At 36.7% G+C, this 19,643-nt stretch overlaps 1 protein-coding gene across 1 annotated transcript in view; it reads left to right on the top strand.

The window, feature by feature from the left end:
- Window positions 1-12,391: 12,391 nt before the first annotated feature.
- The window catches only part of CNTNAP4 (contactin associated protein family member 4), a 222,802-nt gene continuing 215,550 nt past the window's right edge, over window positions 12,392-19,643 (top strand). The window contains exon 1 of the mRNA XM_072967746.1: window positions 12,392-12,580. Within this exon, the coding sequence (XP_072823847.1) occupies window positions 12,496-12,580 (85 nt within the window). The 5' untranslated portion in view covers window positions 12,392-12,495. The remainder of the gene's footprint in view (window positions 12,581-19,643) is intronic.

Here is a 19,643-nt window from a genome sequence, read left to right on the forward strand (position 1 = left end):
ATATTAAACCTTTGGTTTGGACCAAACATTTAGTGACATTAAATACATTTATAATTATTAGGTGTTTTTTGAAAGTTTTAAAAAAATCAGTTTCCTGGATTTATGTTTTTAAAGCTAATTATTGAGATATAATTGACATACATAAAGCTGTATATATTTAATGTCTACAACTTAATAAGTTTTCTTGGGTTTATTCTTATGTTAATAATGATTGGGCCCATTTATTAAACACTCATTGTGTTATAGGAAATAGGAAATTTACATTAATTGTTCTCATATAATATTCACAACATACCTGGAAGTCATGTATAAATATTAAGGGTTAGAGAGATTTGGTGGATTTGGTAACTTGAGCCAGTGGGTGAAAGAAGTGGAAATTCAAAACTCTTGCTGTTGATCTCATTTCCTACACCATTTCATTCAGCTGGGCCATGGTGCTTTCTAAATTTTTAAGTACAATCAATTTAATTTTATTTCTAGTACTTTTTAAACTGTTTTTTTCTTTTCTAATATCCATGCTACTTTATTTTTAAATTTATTTATTTATTTTAAAAATGTGAACCAGGATATCACACGAATTTGTGTTAGAGAGGACTATTTACTCTATTACTATTATAGAGGAATATTGTATGTGAGCAATCTAGGTAGTTATTTCAGGCAACTGAGCTCACTTTTAATCCATAAAGTGCATAGAGACATTTTTTCTCTTTCGAGACTTTACAATCTGAAATTTTAATGCACATAATTTCAGTAAGTTTGGCAGGAAAATTGCTTTTAATGGGAAAATTATGTACTGAAATATTGGCATGTTATAGAAACTTTCTCCAGCCTTTGCAAACATCTAGAGCAGTACTGTCCAATATGACTCTCTACTTTGATGGAAATGTCCTATATCTGCATTGTCCAACACGGCAGTCACTATTGAGCACTTGAAGTGTGGGTGGTGTGATGGAGCAACCGACTGTAATGTTAACATGGCTAGTGGGTACCATGTTGAGCAGCAGGTCAAAATGAAATGACTTCATGCATCCATCCACCTTATAGGGATGATGTCCCATACTGTTCAGACAGCACACAGAAATGAGCTAGTCTCTTTAAGAAAGCAAGTGAATACTGTAACTGCACTCTTCCTTTTTCTTGCTACTGTAAAGATGGCACCATTACCATGTTTGCAAAAGTAACAACCAGTTTTACTTGTAGGAGATTAACCCCAGCCATCTTCACTCTTCTGTAACAGTGGTTTTCTCCCTGAGAGTTGGAGAACTGCTCCCTTTAGGCACTTTAAGGCACATCAGCTGTTAGGCACAAAATTTGCTGTGTATTGAGGTTCTGAGATCTAGGTGGTGGGTGGATTTGATTTTCCTGGTCCTGCCTGAGGCCAAATTGTTTCTGCTTCATTATTTGATGAAATGGAAACTTTCCATGAGGACTTCTAGAGTTCTAAAACATAAATACTGGTGGATATAAAAAAATTCAAGGTCCTTATCTACACAATTCTTTGTTTTCTATAATAACTGTTCCCTTATGCTTAAATCAGTTCACTATAAAGATGTCACAAATCTAGGCATGACAATTCTTAACACTATGCATTCCTACTGGGACAAGCTTTTTCTAACAGAGAAATAAAACTCTGGATGCTGTAGTCATAAGGTTTTACTGAGACAAAACTGTACAGGAGGCAAACTCATCTTTGACATGTAGTTATCTTTTTCTGCATTCTTCTCTTCCCCCACCACATCTGTCCTCTATTCTGTCTCTCAACCCCCTTTCCTTTTCTGTCCAACCCTCTGGAACCTGATGATCTTTGCCCTCTCCTAAATCATGGTCCGTTCCTAGGAAAAGGGCTGAAATTCAGATGAGGATGATCAAAGACAATCTCACCTTTTTAGCATGCTTGAATTTTAAGTACAGTGTTGTATCTATTTAAGGAATTGAGTATTTTGTCTTATGCTAAATATATTTAAAACAATTTGATGAGATCAAGGATTTATTTTCTAACTCCTGGAGTCTCACCTTAATTTTGTGTAACTCTTGTTCTTATATGTAAAGTTAATCCTGATTTACGATCATCCTAGTCTTTCTATATCAAAGAAGACATCTAAATCAAGAAAGATCATATAAGGAAAATATTGATGTTATGATGTCTTATGATATTAAATCAGATGTGAGCACGTCACATACCTTAAAGAAAAATCCAAGGAAATTATTTAGAAAAGAGATATTTTAAAAAACATTGTTTTCTTCTCTTCTAACTTCTTAATTCCTCATAGATAGTTAACTGACTTTTGGTCAGGGACATAATTTAGTAAGAAGGTTCTTCATACAACAGCCTGTTCACCTTACATATAGCAGAGATATTTAATGCCATTTTTAATACTTTCAACCAATGTGGAGGAGCACCGTGGAGGATCAGACTTATCCTCTTAGTTGAAAGAATCTAAATAAACAGGTAAAATATGAAAAATAATTTGTTTTAAGATACTAGATGTCAGGTACAAAAAGACAATGATCCCTGACAGTTGAGAAACAAGCAAGGTGAACTCTACAAAGGCCTCAGCTTATTGCCTCTAGAAAGTTTCTAGTCCATAGTTCTGGGAGGAGAAACTCAGACAGAGTCTGGCAGATTCCCTGAGGATCTGGAGCTGTGAATTTGAGAAGACCAAATCTGTTAGGATTCACAGAGGGGAGGACCACATAGGAAAAAGTTGCACAGAGAGAGAACCTCGGACATCTATGGAGTGGTCTTTTTTTTTTTTTTTTTTAACAGAAGAAGGTTTTCTTTAAAATTTGTTTTTATATATAGTGGCTAACATTTGTAAATCTCAAACTCCCAAATTTATCCCTTCCCATCCCCTTTCCCTTGTAACTGTAAGATTGTTTACTATGTCTGCAAGTCTGTTTCTGTTTTGTAGATGAGTTCATGGTGTCTTTTTTTTTTTTTTGAAGATTCCACATATGAGTGATATCATATGGTATTTTTCTTTATCTTTCTGGCTTATTTCACTTAGAATGACAATCTCTAGGTCCATCCATGTTGCTGCAAATGGCATTATTTTACTCTTTTTTATGGCTGAGTAGTATTCCATTGATAAATATGCCACAATTTCTTTATCCAGTCATCTGTCGATGGCTTTTTAGGTTGCTTCCATGTGTTGGCTATTATATATAGTGCTGCTATGAACATTGGGGTGCATGTATCTTTTTGAATGAGTTCCCTCTGGATACATGCTCAGGAGTGGGATTCCTGGGTCATATGGTAAGTCTATTCCTAGTCTTTTGAGGAATCTCCATACTATTTTCCATAATGGCTGCACCAAACTACATTCCCATCAGCAGTATAGGAGGGTTCCCTTTTCTCCACACCCTCTCCAGCAGAGGGTTCCTCTTGAGTTGAGTATTCAGCAGAGTACTAATCAGCACATGTGTGTGAAGAAAGTATCTGAGACCAGGAACAAACATCCAAAAATATTAGAGGCAAGAGGTCTTGGCACTTTCACAGGATATGGCAAAATGCCTATGCCTACCAGCCAGACAAGACGACTCATAATTCACAAGGCATTGGATTGAATACTGAAGAAGGTCATTCCTCAATAGTGGGGAATAATTTGTCCTAGGCTAAGGACTGTTCCAGACCCACCTAAAAATCATAAAAGCAAGATCTAAATGGATCACATTATTTATAAATAAGTTAACTATATCTCAGAATAAAGCTAAGAAGATTTATAGGAATACAAAAAAATAACCAATAATGAACAAGGTAAAATTCACACAATGTCTGTCATCCAGTCAAAGCTTACTAGCCTTGCAGAGAATCAGGGAACATAACCCACAATGAGGAAAATAATCAATAGTAATCTGATAATATTATTATAATAATCTAACAGGTGCTATAATGAGCAAATAAGGGCATTAAAAACACTTATTATAATTGTATTTCATATGCTGAAAAGTTGTGCCATGGAAAAAATAAAAAGGATGCAAATTGAAGTTTTTGACCTAAAAGTCACAGTGCCTAAAATGAAGAACACTCCTGATATAACAACACATTAAATATGGTAGAACAAGATGTTAATGAACTTGAAGACATAGAAATATAAGGCATCCAAAATAAAATACCCAGACGAAAGTTAAAAATAAAAAAAGTAATTGCGAGTTACAGGACGACTTGTAGCAGCCTAATATACATGTAATTGGAGTCTCGATGAAGGTGAGGGGGAAAGAATTGGAAGAAATAATGGCCAAAGTTGTCAAAGTTTGATGAAAATGATAAAATATAGATCTGAGGTACTCATATTCATTGATTGAAGACACAGTATAGTTAAGATGTCATGACTTCCCATCTTGATCTATAGATGTAACAGAATCCCAAATAAATCCCAGACAGGCTCTTTTGCAAATGTTAGCAAACTGATTTAGAGTTTATACAGAAAGACTAAAGACCTATAATAGCAAACACAATACTAAATGAAAACAAAGTCAGAAACTGACACAATCCAACTTGAAATTGGACTTCAAGTTGACTTACTGTAAAGCTACAGTAATCAAGACAGCATGCTGTTGGGTGGAAGAATAGGATATAGATTAATAGAACAGAAGAGAGAGCCCAGAAGTATGCCCATAGTGTATTTCTACAGTCAACTAATCTTTGAAAAGGAGCAAAGGGAATTCGATTGAAGAAGAATAATTGTTTTAGACATTTCAACTTTCACAGAAATGAACTCAATATTGATCCATAAACCTAATATTTCAGAAGGAAAAATATAAAACTAAAAAAGCTTTGGAGAAAATGTATGAGATCTTGAGTTTGGCAATAAGTTTGTAGATACAACATCAAAAAACAAGATTCATGAAAGATGTAAGTGAAAATGCATACTTTATTAAAATGAAAAGAATCTGCTCTGTGAAAGACACCATTAGGACAATGAATAGATAAGCCACAGGTGATGAGTAGGTATTGTTAGACCATAATATCCAATTACTAAATTGTATACAAAATGTACAAAACTCTTAAACTCAACAGTAAGAAAATAAGATACCCAATTGGAAAATAGGCAGAAGATCTGACTGAACAAACACCTCACCAAAGAAGATACACAGATGGCAAATAAGCATATGAAAAGGTGCTCAAGATCATTTGTCATTGGAGAATTGCAAATTAGAGCAACAATGAAATATAGACACCTACTTGTTCTAATGACTGAAGTCCAGAAAACTGACAGTAAAATTGCTGATGAGAGTGTGGAGCCAGAGGAGCTTTCATTCATTGCTGGTGGGAATGCCAAATGGTACAGCCACTTTGGAAGACAATTTGGCAATTTCTTATAAAGTTAAGCATAATCTTACTAATGCTCTCACAGTCACATTCTAAGACACTTACTCAAGTGATCTGGAAACTTGTGTCCACACAAAATACTGCGTGTGAATGTTTATAGTAGTTTTAGTAATAATTGCCCCAAACTGGAAGCAACCAAGAAGTCCTTCAATAGTGAGTAGAGAAACAAAAAGTGGCATATCTGAACAATGGGGTATTATTAAGCAATAAAAAGAAAGGAGCTATTAAGCCATGAAAAATATAGGATGAATCTTAAATGCATATTGCTAAGAGAAAGAAGCCAGACTGAAAAGGCTACATACTGTATGATTCCAATTATAAGACATTCATGAAAATGCAGGGATAGTAAAATACCAGTGGTTACCAGGGGGTTGGGAGAAAAGTTGGACAGAGTTAAATAGGCAAAAGATGGGAGGCTTTTGTTAAGGCCAAGAATCACTTTGTACTATGCTATAATTATGGGTACATGACCCTATGTATTTGTCATAAGGCACAGAAACAATAGAATCTTACAGCACAAAGAGTTAATATGAGCAAATTAGGGGGAAAGAAATCGTTTAGGAAGGCAGGAGTCCCTGGGTGTAATGTAGAATGTGACAAAACAATTACCTGTATTAGAAACATATGAAACAGCCTTATTCAAGGGGATGGGTGAAAAAGCTTTTGAACTAAGTAACTTTGGAAATAAGTGGAGTCTGTAAGACTAAAGAAATAGTACCCAAGCACTACACTGTAGTTGGTGGAGGTGTTCCCATAGGAGTACAGATTATACATTGTGCTATTCTAAACGCATATTGAATTGAAAAATTAAATGAATAAATGATGGTGGTTAATGGGAGGGAGCCAAATTTCTCACTGCTGGAATGGCAGTTTATAGATAAGAAAGAGGGGAGGACAGAGTAATCCAGGTGGTGACAGATTAGAGTTGGAGACATCAGTATGAAGTCATATTTAGCTTAATATAGATTTTAAAGGATATTCATAGAAATGTTTCTAGATGTCTGGATATACACAGGTTAGTATGTACATATGTATTTCTTTGCTCTTTCAGCTGAGATGACTTGGAAATAAGGATAACCAGTAGCAACAAGCACACTTAGCACCTACATCTTGGTTTCTGATACCCTTCTCCAGCAGAAGGACCCAAGGCTCTTTAAATAAATAGTTGAATCTAGAACTGAGGCAGGAAGTATAAAAGATGAGCTTAGAGAATCTTATGGTACCAGAAAGTAAGGAAGTGCTAAAGTGTGCTTGTGTGTGTGCGTGCAGGGTTCAGTTGAAAAGGCTACCCAGTGGAAGCCTTTTTATCTAAAGATGAACAATTTGAGCAACAAAATAAAAGTAGTATGGGTTATAAGTTAACATACACTCGAAGTATCCCTGAGTCCATATGATTGATTAAGTAAATAAATTGGGAGAAAAGACCAATCTGTCATTCGAAAGAATTCCAGATGATTTATATAGATACCCTGCCCTCAAGTGTGGAGTGCATATGGTGACTTCCTTCCACAGAGGATGGAAGAAAGGATGAAAAAAAAAAAAAAGAGTAACCTGACGGTGGGGAAAACTGACAAGCACTTTCTCCTCCAAGTGATCTAGGTCAGTGTCATCAGTGATGTCATGTTAATGGTGTGTACTCTAGATATGGTGGGATGGAAATGTCCGTAGCCTTTCTCTCAAAAAACTCATCATCCCAGTTTAATCAAGAGAAAAACAACAAATTCCAAAACAGGACATTGTACAAGATAGCTGACTAGTATGCCTCAAAATTGTTAAAATAATAAAAATAAGGAAAGTCTGAGAAGCAGTTATGGCCACAAGTATCCTAAGGAGCCACAAATACAAAAATGTAATGTGGTTTCCTGGATGGGATCCTAGAACATGGAAAGTACATTAGGAAAAATGAAGGGTATAAGTAAGATAAGAACTTTTGATTAATGATAATATACCAATGCTGATTCATTAATTATAACAAATGTACTAAACTAATGTGAGATGTCAATAATCGGGGAAACTGTGTTGGGGAGGTTGGTAAATGGGAACTTTCTGTACTATCTTTGTCATTTTTCTGTAAGTCTAAAACTTTTAAAATTAAAATTTATTTTTATTAAAAATACTTAAGAAATATTAACTATTTAAAATAATATTTTAAAAAGTTATAAAAACTTTAAAAAGTCATTAAAGACATTACACTCACTGCAAAATAGTTAATCAGAATATCTAAATATCCTAAATATTTCCTATTAAAAACTGTATGTCATTTTAAATCTTGTTGAATTATGTAAACTATGTATAGAGATGCATATCTGTAATCTTCTGAAGAGAGCATCCTGTGTTGCTTATAATTTTTACATTTATTTGCAGATTAAGTCTTTATTATATAAGGGTTGTGTCAGGTGAGATGTTAATAGGAAAAATACATTACTAGAGCTGTGGGTGTTTGGAAAGTTGCAAAACTCAGTATGTGTGTTATTATCAAAGTCATCACTTACCCTATTTGAGAGAAAACAAAATAGTAACACTTAGGGCAATATAAAGATCGCTTATGAAAAGTGCACGTATGTTACAGAATGTCAAGTTCCTTAACTGAAAATGTAATACAAAATAAAAAATACCATTAATAAGATACTAACTAGATAAAGTTTCAATCCCAATAATGACAACAAGGAATATTTTTATATGTTGACTGTTATGGCAAAGAAAACATTATTTATATTCAGTAGAAATATATTTGGGAAGGGGCTTTTGGCAAAAATGTTATCACCTCATAAATAGGTTTCTGAGACCAATTTCATTGTGTATGTGTGGACTTCCCCACACCCACAAGCAATTCTCAGACACTAGCAGTGTCCCGAGATCACATCAGATTCCACAGGTTAAGGGTTTAGGCCTACCAGACAGTCATTCTCCCCCCACTTCAGACTCCAGTCAGGAGCCCAGGTTGTTACCAGTGCTTCTCACTGACCAGCTATAAATCAGAAGCTCCCATGACCCCTCCTTGAGTTCAGTTAATTTGGTGGAGCGGCTTCCAGAACTCAGAGATACATTTTACTTACTAGGTCTATGGTTTATTATAAAAGAATATAACTTAGGAACAGCCAGATGGCAGAAATGCATAGAGCAAGTTATGGAGAAGGGCGTGGAGCTTCCATATCCCCTCCAGGAGCACCACTCTCCCTGAATCTCCATGTGTTCACCAACCTAGAAGGTCTCAGAATCCTGTCCTTTTGGATTTTTATGGAATCTTTAATTCCATAGGCATGAATGATTCATTACAGCCCCTCTTCCCACCCTGGAGGTCAGGGGTAGGACTGAAAGTTCCAATTCTCCAAACACATGGCTGGTTCTCCTGGCAACAGTCCCCCATCCTTAGGTGCTTCTGAAAGTCACCTCACTTACATAACACAAGACACCTTTACCACTGTCAACACTTAAGAAATTCCAGAGGTGTGGGAGCTCTTGAGCCAGGAACCATGGAGGAAGACCACATATATATGAGGAATATTTTTTGATCATCTGAATGAACAAATATGTATTTCTTATAAATCACAAAAAGAATCAAGTTTGAGTAGTGACATCAACAAAATTGCAAGATAGGAAGACCAGCCTCTCCTTCCCTCAGGAAGACACTCACAAGCCAATTGCCTTTGTAAGAAATCCAGAAGCCAGTTAAAAGGTTTAGGCACCAGGTAAAAATTTACATGAGTAAGGGAAACAAAGGAGTTGCATCTTAATCTCTTCCCAATCTTTTGATGTGACCTTGTTGCACTGTGACCTGATGATCCTTTTCCAATCTGAAGTACAGTCCAGGAGCCTCTGTGTACACTGTGGTGGGACATACATTTCTCTGGCAAGTTGTACCAAGAGGAAATTGAAAGCCTTATTTTACAAATTCTAACCCTTTGGTTTGATTTATAATGCTTTCTCAGGCAGGGTCTGGCCCATAATATGCGTATGCCAAACCCGAAGCACCAGCAGTTGTTTTTATCTTAATCGGTGGAAAATATAACCACAAATGCATACACAAGGAGAAATGATTTGTGACGTCTGAATCAGCAGTACAAGTAATGTGCAAAATTAGGTCTCTGCGCTTTTCTGATTTTTCCCATTCAGACTCTTTTCTTCCCCCTGACATTAAGCACCACTCTGGTGGAGTTGGAGAAAAGAAGCACAAGGGAGTGGGACTTGGTGACCAACACTTTCCTGCCACTAATGAATCATGTCCCTCTGGCACATTGTCATCTCTCTCCTCATCAGATTTCTCATCTGTGAAAGTGAGCTGTCATCATACAATGATGACAACAACATTGACTGTAACTCCTAGGGGCTTTCATGTAACAGGCATTGTCTCAGCCATGAGGTCGATACTCTACTTACCCTTGGTTCACAGATGAGGAAACTAAGAATCAGGGAGGATAAGCACCTTGCTCAACGACAGGCTGGGTGGAAGGTGATGCTGGAGCAGACCTTGAACTGGGGCTGCCGGTCTCCGCATTGCCCGCTCAACCACTACTCTGTACAGTCAGAAGGCTGAGATCTAAGGCCAGAAATTGTGGACCTGCTAGGTATTAGGCACCTAGCAGGGGGTTGTCACACATTATATCACAACGGCTTTTTAGTCATTATTCTCTTTTTTTTGTTTGTTAAAAAAGGAATCAAAGACCAGAGTAATTGAATCACCTAATCAGAACCACAATGAAAGTTGAGTTCATATCCAGTCTTCTCTGTTTACAGTGTCCAGACTCTCCACTGCTTCATGTTGTCCACAATCTCTCCCCACTGTGACCATCAGGCAGGGTGCTGGTGCAGTGGCTTGAAGTGCTCAGTGCTTCTATTCAGTCCCAGCCTTCAACTCCTATTACCATAGCTCATTGATACAGAAAAATCCATCATTAATGACTGCCATGATAATTTACACTTTGTCATAGAGAAGTTATTGGCAGGAGAGGTTCCATTATTTTTCATTTTTGATATGTGTTCAGAGCCTTTGAAAATGTATTATCTAGTTTGTTTTATGGAAACAATTAAGTACAAAGTTTTAATAGGAAGACAGCTTTTCCAGAGAGCCTGGGAGCCATTCATTGAAGGTAACAGTTCTGGAGCTTTGCAAACCAGAATACTGAGCCTACTCACTGTGGCACTCTGGACACACTGCTTAACTTCACTGAGGTTCGGTCTCTTTGTCTGTTAAGGGGCATGGTGATACTGCCCTCAAAGATTGCTACAATAATTTAATTAGGTAACAAATGGCGTTTATATCTGCTTTTGCTTAACACATTATGTTTGAAGATAGCAAAATCTGGGGTGTAGGCCTAGAAATACAGAGTAAACACTCAAGGAATGACCCTCCTTTTCCAGTGCTGTCTTTTTAAGGGGTTTCACTACCACTCCCAGGGGTCAGGGAGGAGCTGTACTCTTATCCGAGGGGCAGGGGCGAGGGGCGGTGCGTCCTAAGGGTTAGACCAGTAAAATTAGAGTCAGATAAATGAAGTCCAGTCCTCAGTTCTTCACATACTAATTCTGTGATCTCGTCAAATCACTTAAATTCCCTGTTCTTGTTTTCTCATCTGTAAAATAGGAAAAGTAAAAATACCTATTCTGCAAGAGCTAAACATACTTGTTTAGCCGTTGTGGTTATACAGGAGGATGCTTCATCATTTCTCCCCTATTTCATTCATTCCACAGCAAGGTTGCTGCTGCTGCTGGCTTGTATTTCTTCTAATTTGTAATCACCAGGAAGTGCTTGAGAGCTCCAATATTCACTACTTTTACAAAATGTAGCACATTCTCAGTTAAATATGTTGACATTATTTTAAAGAGATTATTTATCCTTCTGTGACACCATGTGATACACTTATCGTTATGTGACATTAATTCCATTATTTAACTATTTTAATATTCTATTCAAGAACTGGCAGTGTCCATGGACCAGCCATTAGAAGAGTAATTTTTCTGTAGTTGGTGATCTTCTGAATTCAACTTTACTCCCCTCTGCCCTCTCTTTTTGACCATTTGAATTACATCTTTATATTGCTTAGGTTTGGGGTGTGTATGTGTGTGTGTGTGTGTGTGTGTGTGTGTGTGTGTGTGTAGGGGGTTCCCTTCAGTGGTCCCATCATTTTTATTTTGGGGCGTTTTGGGAATCATTATTAAAGAATTTGATGTAGAATGCCACTGTTGTATTAATAGGCTGACGCATTCATCAAAATAGATCTATCTGAAGCATTCAGTTTGTGGATTTGTACTCCTGATACACTAAAATAAGAAATGTTAATTTCTTGCAAACTATTACTAGATGATTTTAAATATTTGCCAAACAGGAATGTCTGTTTCCTTGTGAGGCATTTCCATAATAAAATCCTGGCACCATAGCTGAAGAGGATAGTTTTATATAAACAGAGAAAAACAACAGCAAGTATTTTCCCCAAGGACAGTTTTAGCTACAATTTACCAATGCTGCTTGGTTATTTCTGTCTCATTTTATGCTTTTGTTTTGAAACATAACGCAGTTTTACCTGGATACACTCCCGGATCATCAGGAATTAGCTCAGTATGTTGACTGGCTCTGCTGAAGGCAGGCTCTCCAGAGATTCAGGAGGCTCCACCACCCCGCCCGTTGCCCACCGACGTCTCCAGAGGGGAGCAAAGGGTTAAGGATTATTGAAGAATAGAGGAGAGGGGAGGGAGCCCCGAGGAGGCCCGGGAGCAGCAGGCCTCGCCTCCAGGTCCAGCTTTCATCAGCAGCGCTGCGCGTGGTGGAGCTCTGAGCGCTGCTGTGAATTTGGAGGAGGGATGCTGCTGCCAATTTCTGGGACCACGGCTGCGAGGAGTGGGCGTGGCTTCGGCGGTGTGGATGCTTGTTAGAAAAGATGCTGGGAGCTTTTCAGTGAGCAGTCAGGGCTGTGGTGTGTGTGTTTGTGTGTGTGAGAGAGGGAGAGGGAGAGAGATTGAGAGAGAGAGAGAGAGATTGGGAGGGAGAGAGAGAGGGAAGGGAGAGAGAGAGAGAAAGGGAGGGAGAGGGAAGGGAGGGAAAGAGAGAGAGAGAGACTGAGAGACCCAGAGGTGCTGAAGACCCAGACAGAGCTGGGAGAGGGACTGAGAGCAGGACTGGAGCACTCGGAGAGCCACTCAAGATCCTTTGCGGGAGCCCAATAAATGTGAACATGGGGTCTGTCACCAGAGCTGTCCTCAAGACGCTACTTCTGTTATCTACTCCAAATTGGAACAAGGTTTTAGCTGGGAATTCCTGTAAGTATACAACAAATGATTTAAAACTTGCAGGGGGCCTCTCTGCAAAACTTTAATTCTATTATTATTATTATTATTATTATTATTATTATTAATTTGCAATTGGAATTACTGCAAGTGTATTTCTGTAAGTGAAGCATCACTTAAAAATCTTGCAAATGTAGCTGGGTTTCCACATGCCATTCCTCCCGGTTTGGCCACAATTTGCAAAGTGTCATTTCTCTTTTTGTCTGTGAGCAGCATCTTATCCTCTGGCCTTTGTATCTTCATTGAGAAAACTCAAGTTCTAGTAAAATATTAAATTTGCATCTTAACCAGGGACTAGCCTGTGAATGTCTTTGCTTCTTCCATGCTTTAGGATTACTGAATTTTATTGGAATTATGTCTAACAGGAAAACAACTGGCAGACTTTACATCATGCTGCATTAGCTTAGATTTCTGAAGTTTGCAATTTGGCAGACTGGTGGCCAGCTGCATTTTTAAAATGATGCCAGGATAATAACTGAAATGTACTGCAGAATTCAGGAGCAGAATTGGTGGAGGTGAACCTCAGTATTAGGAATTGTGCCCTCACTGCTACAAGAATGAGGCTTGAGCACTCCTGAAAGAAGGGACTTGATTCCTATGTTTTGCTTAAAGAAGAAACATTAAGGTGATTTTTCAAAAGTATTATTCTTTGGGGGTTGAATTTTTAACTTTATAAATTTGTGATTGAATATTATGATTCTGAGTTAATGAACTCAGGGAAGATTTACTAAGACCTTATTTTTAATTTAAGTATCATCCAAAATAATTTGGCAGAACCCCTTCATCCACTTCTCCTTAGAGGTAAGAGAAAGTTTTTTAAAAGTTACCTTTGGCTTCAAATTTCTAAATGGGAGAATTCCCCCCTCCTTGGATCCATGAGCTCAGCAAATACAACTTTTTCTCTCTTTCTTGGATTTTAAAGGAAAAGCTCATCTGCTTTTCAAGAAAGGGCTCTGAGGCCTGTTCAGGAATTTATGTCACTGCTGTTCATCCAGGTGTATGTTTGGGGGACACAAATAAGACAGTAGCCAGGCCTTTGCTATGTCACGTCCCTGGTGTGCACTGAAGGGCTCTGATGTGGGAAGAATATTATAAATGACCTTCCCGGGGCAAGTCAGATACTCATGTGCACTGCTAGGCCACTGTGCCTTCTTCCATTCAGTATTAGCTCACTTAATGTGTATCTATCACTCTGAAAGAAGACAACTTCACTCGGATGCTGCACTGATTCAGCTTCTGTTTTAACTTGGGGTGGGGTGTAAGAATCCCAGGAGTCAATAAAATGTGCATATTTTTACCTACTCAAAGTCTTGGAATGCTGTAAATGGTAGCATTTGACAAACATTACAACAAACAATAACCACACACACACACACACACACACACACACACAGAAAGTTATGTAGAAAAGGCATAAGTAAAATTCATCCTCCAACTACCGAAGTTTCACAAAAAAGAAAGGCACTAGAGGTCACTCTTACAATGTAAAGCACATCATTCGAAGCATCCTTCCCTTAAAAGCAGAGCTTAAGTCTGGCCTAGAGGCAGTCTTGTCTTTCCAGCGTGCTGCCTGTGCTTGGGCTTGAAATCTATTAATGTGATTGATTGGGCTACTGGGTGTTTACATTTGTCTTTTTTCTTGAAGTCCTATAACAGGCAGATCAAAATTAAATAGCTTCCCTTGTAATGTATCTTTTTTAAAGGAAAGATGAGCTGCTAAGAAGATCTGAGGAGAACAGAATATTCATAGGTGCTTAGCTCTGGCTGGGCCTCTCCTGACACCTGAAGTTTCAATCCTGTTTCTGTATTCTTTTAGCCTTGGTTTTAGTCTTCAGGAGGTAGTTTAATGCTCTTTTGAACATTCAGTAAAGTTAAAGAACCTATAACATTTAAAATTATTAGGAACATTTAAATATTAAATTTGGAATTCATGTTTACCATATATTTTAAGGGTTGACTGTTCTTAAAGTGTCAAATATGCAATTAAACGACTTTAGATAATTTAAGTTGCATTTAGTAATTTCTTGTTCCTACCGCATTGACAGTGCGATTTACAGAAGTGGATATAAAAGAAAAAAAATCATTTCCCCATCTTTATTGCACTCTTCAATATTTAGTATGTATTTTGGAGGTGGGGAAGGAAGAAATTCTACCTAGTACCGAGTCATGGTACTTCCTATGTTGTATCTTTTTTAGGGGAACAAATCTATATGTTTACCAGCAAGTTTGGAATTCATTGTATGGACACATCAGCCAGCCTCAGCACTTTCATAGTGTTGCAATAACTCCAGTAATTCTTTTGGACAAGACTTTATATTAAAACATGAATCAGTCTTGAACACCAATATTGAATTCAGGGAGAAGAGAATAAAAATAAAGAAAGTTAAAGGTCAGTCTCTCAGGTGAATACAAAAATATTTCGCCTTTATTTACAGCTGATTCACCAGGAGCTAATCTGCTATCCACTGATATGCCACGGCTGCCCGAGGCTGCCAGTGTGAAAGTGTCTTTGGGGCAGGACTCTGCAAACCAGGGATAGCTCAGGGATTCGGTACACTTTAATTTGAGTGTCAGTTGACCTAATGAATCAACAAGGTAACTTTACATTAGAAGGATTCTGTGCAAGCACACACACACATATACATGCTCATGAGTATATGTTCATGTGTGTGTGAGTATATGTGTATACCTGTATAAATCTGTGTAAACCACTAGACCCATGTGCTCATCGCATTTTTGGTGGCTCTGCTTACTCCTCTGCTGTCTAAAGATGATATATTTTGAATGGACCGCATTCTTTGCCTGCCAGCACCCTACTTGACATTTCAAAATCATTGAATCAGTCCCAGATCTTTCCTCTTTGTTCTGGTCAAGGTGAGTTTGTTGTTAGATTGAAGGGTTTCCTTCCATGAAAGTTTAGAGAGAGAGCCTTGTGGCAGGGCTTGCTCTTTAACGAGTTGCACAGGCTATCGTTGGTTTCTTCACTTGCCACTAAGACGCATGCACTGAGAGGGGAGTCATCTCTTTATTTTACAGTCATTCTTATGAACCCACAGTTTCCTTCTGAACGTTAAGACATTGTTGGGGGAGGGGCTGACTCACTAGAAAAGAACAGGTGTAAGCAGTGAGGCAAGTAAGAGTGTTGCTTTTATTTTGATTCTTGCACATCATGTGATGGATGCTCTCTGGCTTCAGGTATACTGAGAATATTTATTGCTCCACAGGTAGCCTATAAATGACGTAATTTAGAAGTTAATTTCTTGCTGCTTTCTTTCTTTAAGTAAAGGTTGTATCTGATATCTGCCCTGAAAGAAGCACTAAAGAATATGTTAAAATTGACAGTAGGTGAAGGCAATTACTTGGGTAGATGATCAGTCTTGTGGACTCTGGAATGCCACCTACATGCCACTGGACAGATTCTCAAATTATGAAAACTCAGCCTTGGACTTCTTTCTAGAACCCCCCTTCTTTTCCTCCTCCTCCCCCAGATACCTTCCCATCTCAAAAAATAACTGGATAAAACAGTTAAGTACTGATAAAATACAAATATATGATGCAATGGATAAGTAGCTGGGTTTTGGATGTAAATGTGAGCCTGAACTTTGACTCACTTTCCTGACAGTGATACTGATTTGTTTTCGTCAGTCAGGTGCATCCTCCCCACTCCTGATTGTGTGCCCCAAATCAGTTCATAAGGACAGCCTCCAGCTATGGGGATAACACGATTCACAGCCAACCCGGGGATTGAACACATGACTTTCACGTGGTGCCTAGTGCTTACTCTAAGTAAAAAACATTTTAATGTCCTCTAAAATTAATTTCAGAATTTGTATCATAAATAATTCCTTTATGAGAGTGAATCTCTATATCAAGATTGAATTAATTTAGCTCTTCAGTGAAAACAAATTAATAGAATTCTATAATGTCAATTGTAAGATAATTTAATATTTAGTTCAGAGGTTGTGCTATGTGCCATGTGCCAAATCTGGCCCACTGACTTTTTTGTGTAGCCTGTGAGTTAAGAATGGTTTTTACATTTTTAAATGTTTGAAAAAAATAAACAAAGAATTCTTTGTGGCACAAAAGAATTCTATGAAATTCAATCTCAGCTGTTCATCCTTCTCATTAGTAAACCTGTATGGCAAACATTTATATCCCATTAGTATTATATTTTTAATTTAATCAGTAAAATTACTTAAAATTGATTTCCCTTTTATTATATAAGGACCTATATAATATTCTTTACTACTGAGCTCTTTATAAAAAAGTTCATTGACCTTTATTTAAATAATAATACAATATAATATGAAACATAGATAGTGTATAAATTGTGTAGTGCTGTGATAAAATTTAGTCTTACTTATTTAGCACACAAATACATTCTTGAAGAATTGCAGTGGTGAAGGTATGCTACTATTACCAGGAACTATAACAGAAGAAGCCTTTGTTAGTATCTTCTTTGTGTGTGTCTTCCTAAAGACTTTACCCTTCAGAAATCTTGTTATTTCCATGGGTATGAATTATTTATAACTATTTGTAAAGTTTCAGTTTTGGTTGCTAAAGAGGCACTTTCAATCTCAAATAACCGCATTATTATCAGAAGTTCAATAAAGGGTGTAAGTAATTACATCTTAGATATTTTGAAAGAAAATTCTGTTGTTATTTTATACTTTCATGAGTGTAAAATATTCCACTCCATACTAATCAGGAACTTGCATTTGAAATCACTGATTGTATGAGGAAATCGTCTTAACTTGGAAGAGTGTTCTTGTCCCTATGACTTTTACAGTAGTAGCTTCCTTAAAATTCTGAAATTGGCAAACTTTCTAGAATAAATTGAAAAATAGATTTTCATTTAAGCACTGCCCACTGAGAATTCATAATAATTAAGCAGGTGCCTTTCACCTACTCATGCCAAGATAATTAATTTTTACGTAAATGCCTTGTCCATTTGAAATTGTATTTAATTTTCATTTCTAAGAGCTGATGATTGGCCTCATTATTTACATTACATTGTTTATGACAGTGTTTTTAAAAAGTTTAAGTTCAAAAATATGATGGGATATCATATTTTAAAAATTCTTTTGATTGGAATTTCATTGTGGCATTTTTTTCCTCCCAAATAAATGGTCATATGTTGGAATAATTTATTTTTCATAATACTATTTATGATGGTTCAGCTCTAATAAAGATTTCTGTCTTATAAAAAGACCAGTTTCCATATCAAAGACAGCCTAGGACACTCTCATAGAGCTTACTTAATGTGACTTACTCTGGGTGTCAACAAGAATGGTGATAGGGCCCATGACTCTTCCACAGTAAATAGATGATAAAGGATCATGACACTCGAATTACGTGGTTCTGAGGTTTTTTACAACAGAGTATCAATCTTGCTTTACAGATACCTATTTTTCACAATTTGATACTATATTTAGAATCTAAGTCCCCTTGACCTTAGATAAATCAATATTGGGGCCTTAATATTGTCAACTTATGAATCACATGACCAATTAGTCAGGTTATTTAAGAAATCCTTCTCCATCCTATAAAAAAATGTTTTCCCTTCCTCCTTTGTGACTGAAAGTTTACAGAGTGACCTAGCCCCAGAAAACAGTAGGGAGAATAATAAGAATTTATCCAGCATTGTTACATAAATCCCAGGTATGCGTATTCAGATCGGTAGGTGAATGTTTCTGGCGAAACATTAAACAGTACAGACTTTGATTTTTTCAGTGGCCTGGTGTTTCAGTTATTGCTTAGCTTAATTTTTTTTTACATTTTTATTGATTCAGAAGTCTTGGCCTCAATAACTTGTTAGTATTTATCTAGAATTATTGTGGTTTTTCAAGTTAACTAGCATGATAAGGAAGGATGGACCTAACACACAATATGTGTTCAAAACAGAGGATGTTTCATGGATTAACCACAATCATAGAGTGAACTGAGCTGTGTTATTGTTGGTGGTGGGGTGAATTCTCATAGAATATATGGAGCATTGTTTTAATGGGTATTTCAGTTGGGAACTTTTAGAAATACTCTTTAACAACAGACCTTTAAAAACATATCTTGAATTGTGATGTCGTATGCTAAAGTCAGATTGATTTTGGTCCCTTTAAAAAGAAAAAAATCTTAGAAAGGGAGATAAATGCCCCAAACTAAATTCAGACAAAAATGATGGCACTTTAGAAGACCTTATGGATATCATTGCAAGTCCTTAAAGGAAGAATGAACTCATCAAAAAGCCTCAATTAATTGAGTATACGTAAATGAATAATTTACCCACAAGATTAATATTGTAATTTGAAGGCTTTGAGTTTTTTTTTATAAGTTTAAAATTTCTTGAGAAATAATGGATACTTTACCCATACCACTATGTTACACTAAATGCAATTCTAAATAAAAAGATGTCATTGACCATTGGATTATCTTCTTAGTTACTTTTTGGGGGAAACTTTGATGTCTGAGATTTCAACATTTAAATTTCTTCAGTGAGTTCTAAGGCGATCATGTGGGCTTCAATTAGGCATGTTTGTATGTCTGTATGAGTTTATATTTATTTATATGTCTTCTAGAACTAATACATTACAAATTATTATTACTTTAGTTCTCCTGAGGAAAACTGGTATTTAGAAGAAAAAGAGTATGTACTTCATTTTTTTTCTCCCAGTGAATTTTCGTCATGGTTCACAGAAAAGTGGTACTCTGGTAATAAAACCGGAGAAATAGCATAACAGGAGGTAAAAATGAGCCTGTTTATGTTACAGTTAATGAGTCATTCCAATGTAATAATTGGAAAAGTGAGTGAAGCCTGAAAACATTTGACATTTTAAGTAGTTTAAAATTAGTAACTATAAAATTTTTTTATACCATAAGTATTTAATAAAGCAGTGATGAAATTTACCTCTAAGGTTTTTAAATCACAAAGGAAAAAAATAGTGTAGTATGTATCAGTTGGCCTATATCTCTAATTACCTTTTTTATTAAGTACCTTTCATTACTTGGCAGTGCTCTAAGATGTTATGTGCTTCTAAAATGT

The sequence above is a fragment of the Vicugna pacos genome, chromosome 9 (assembly GCF_048564905.1).
Source record: "Vicugna pacos chromosome 9, VicPac4, whole genome shotgun sequence".
NCBI lineage: Eukaryota > Metazoa > Chordata > Mammalia > Artiodactyla > Camelidae > Vicugna > Vicugna pacos.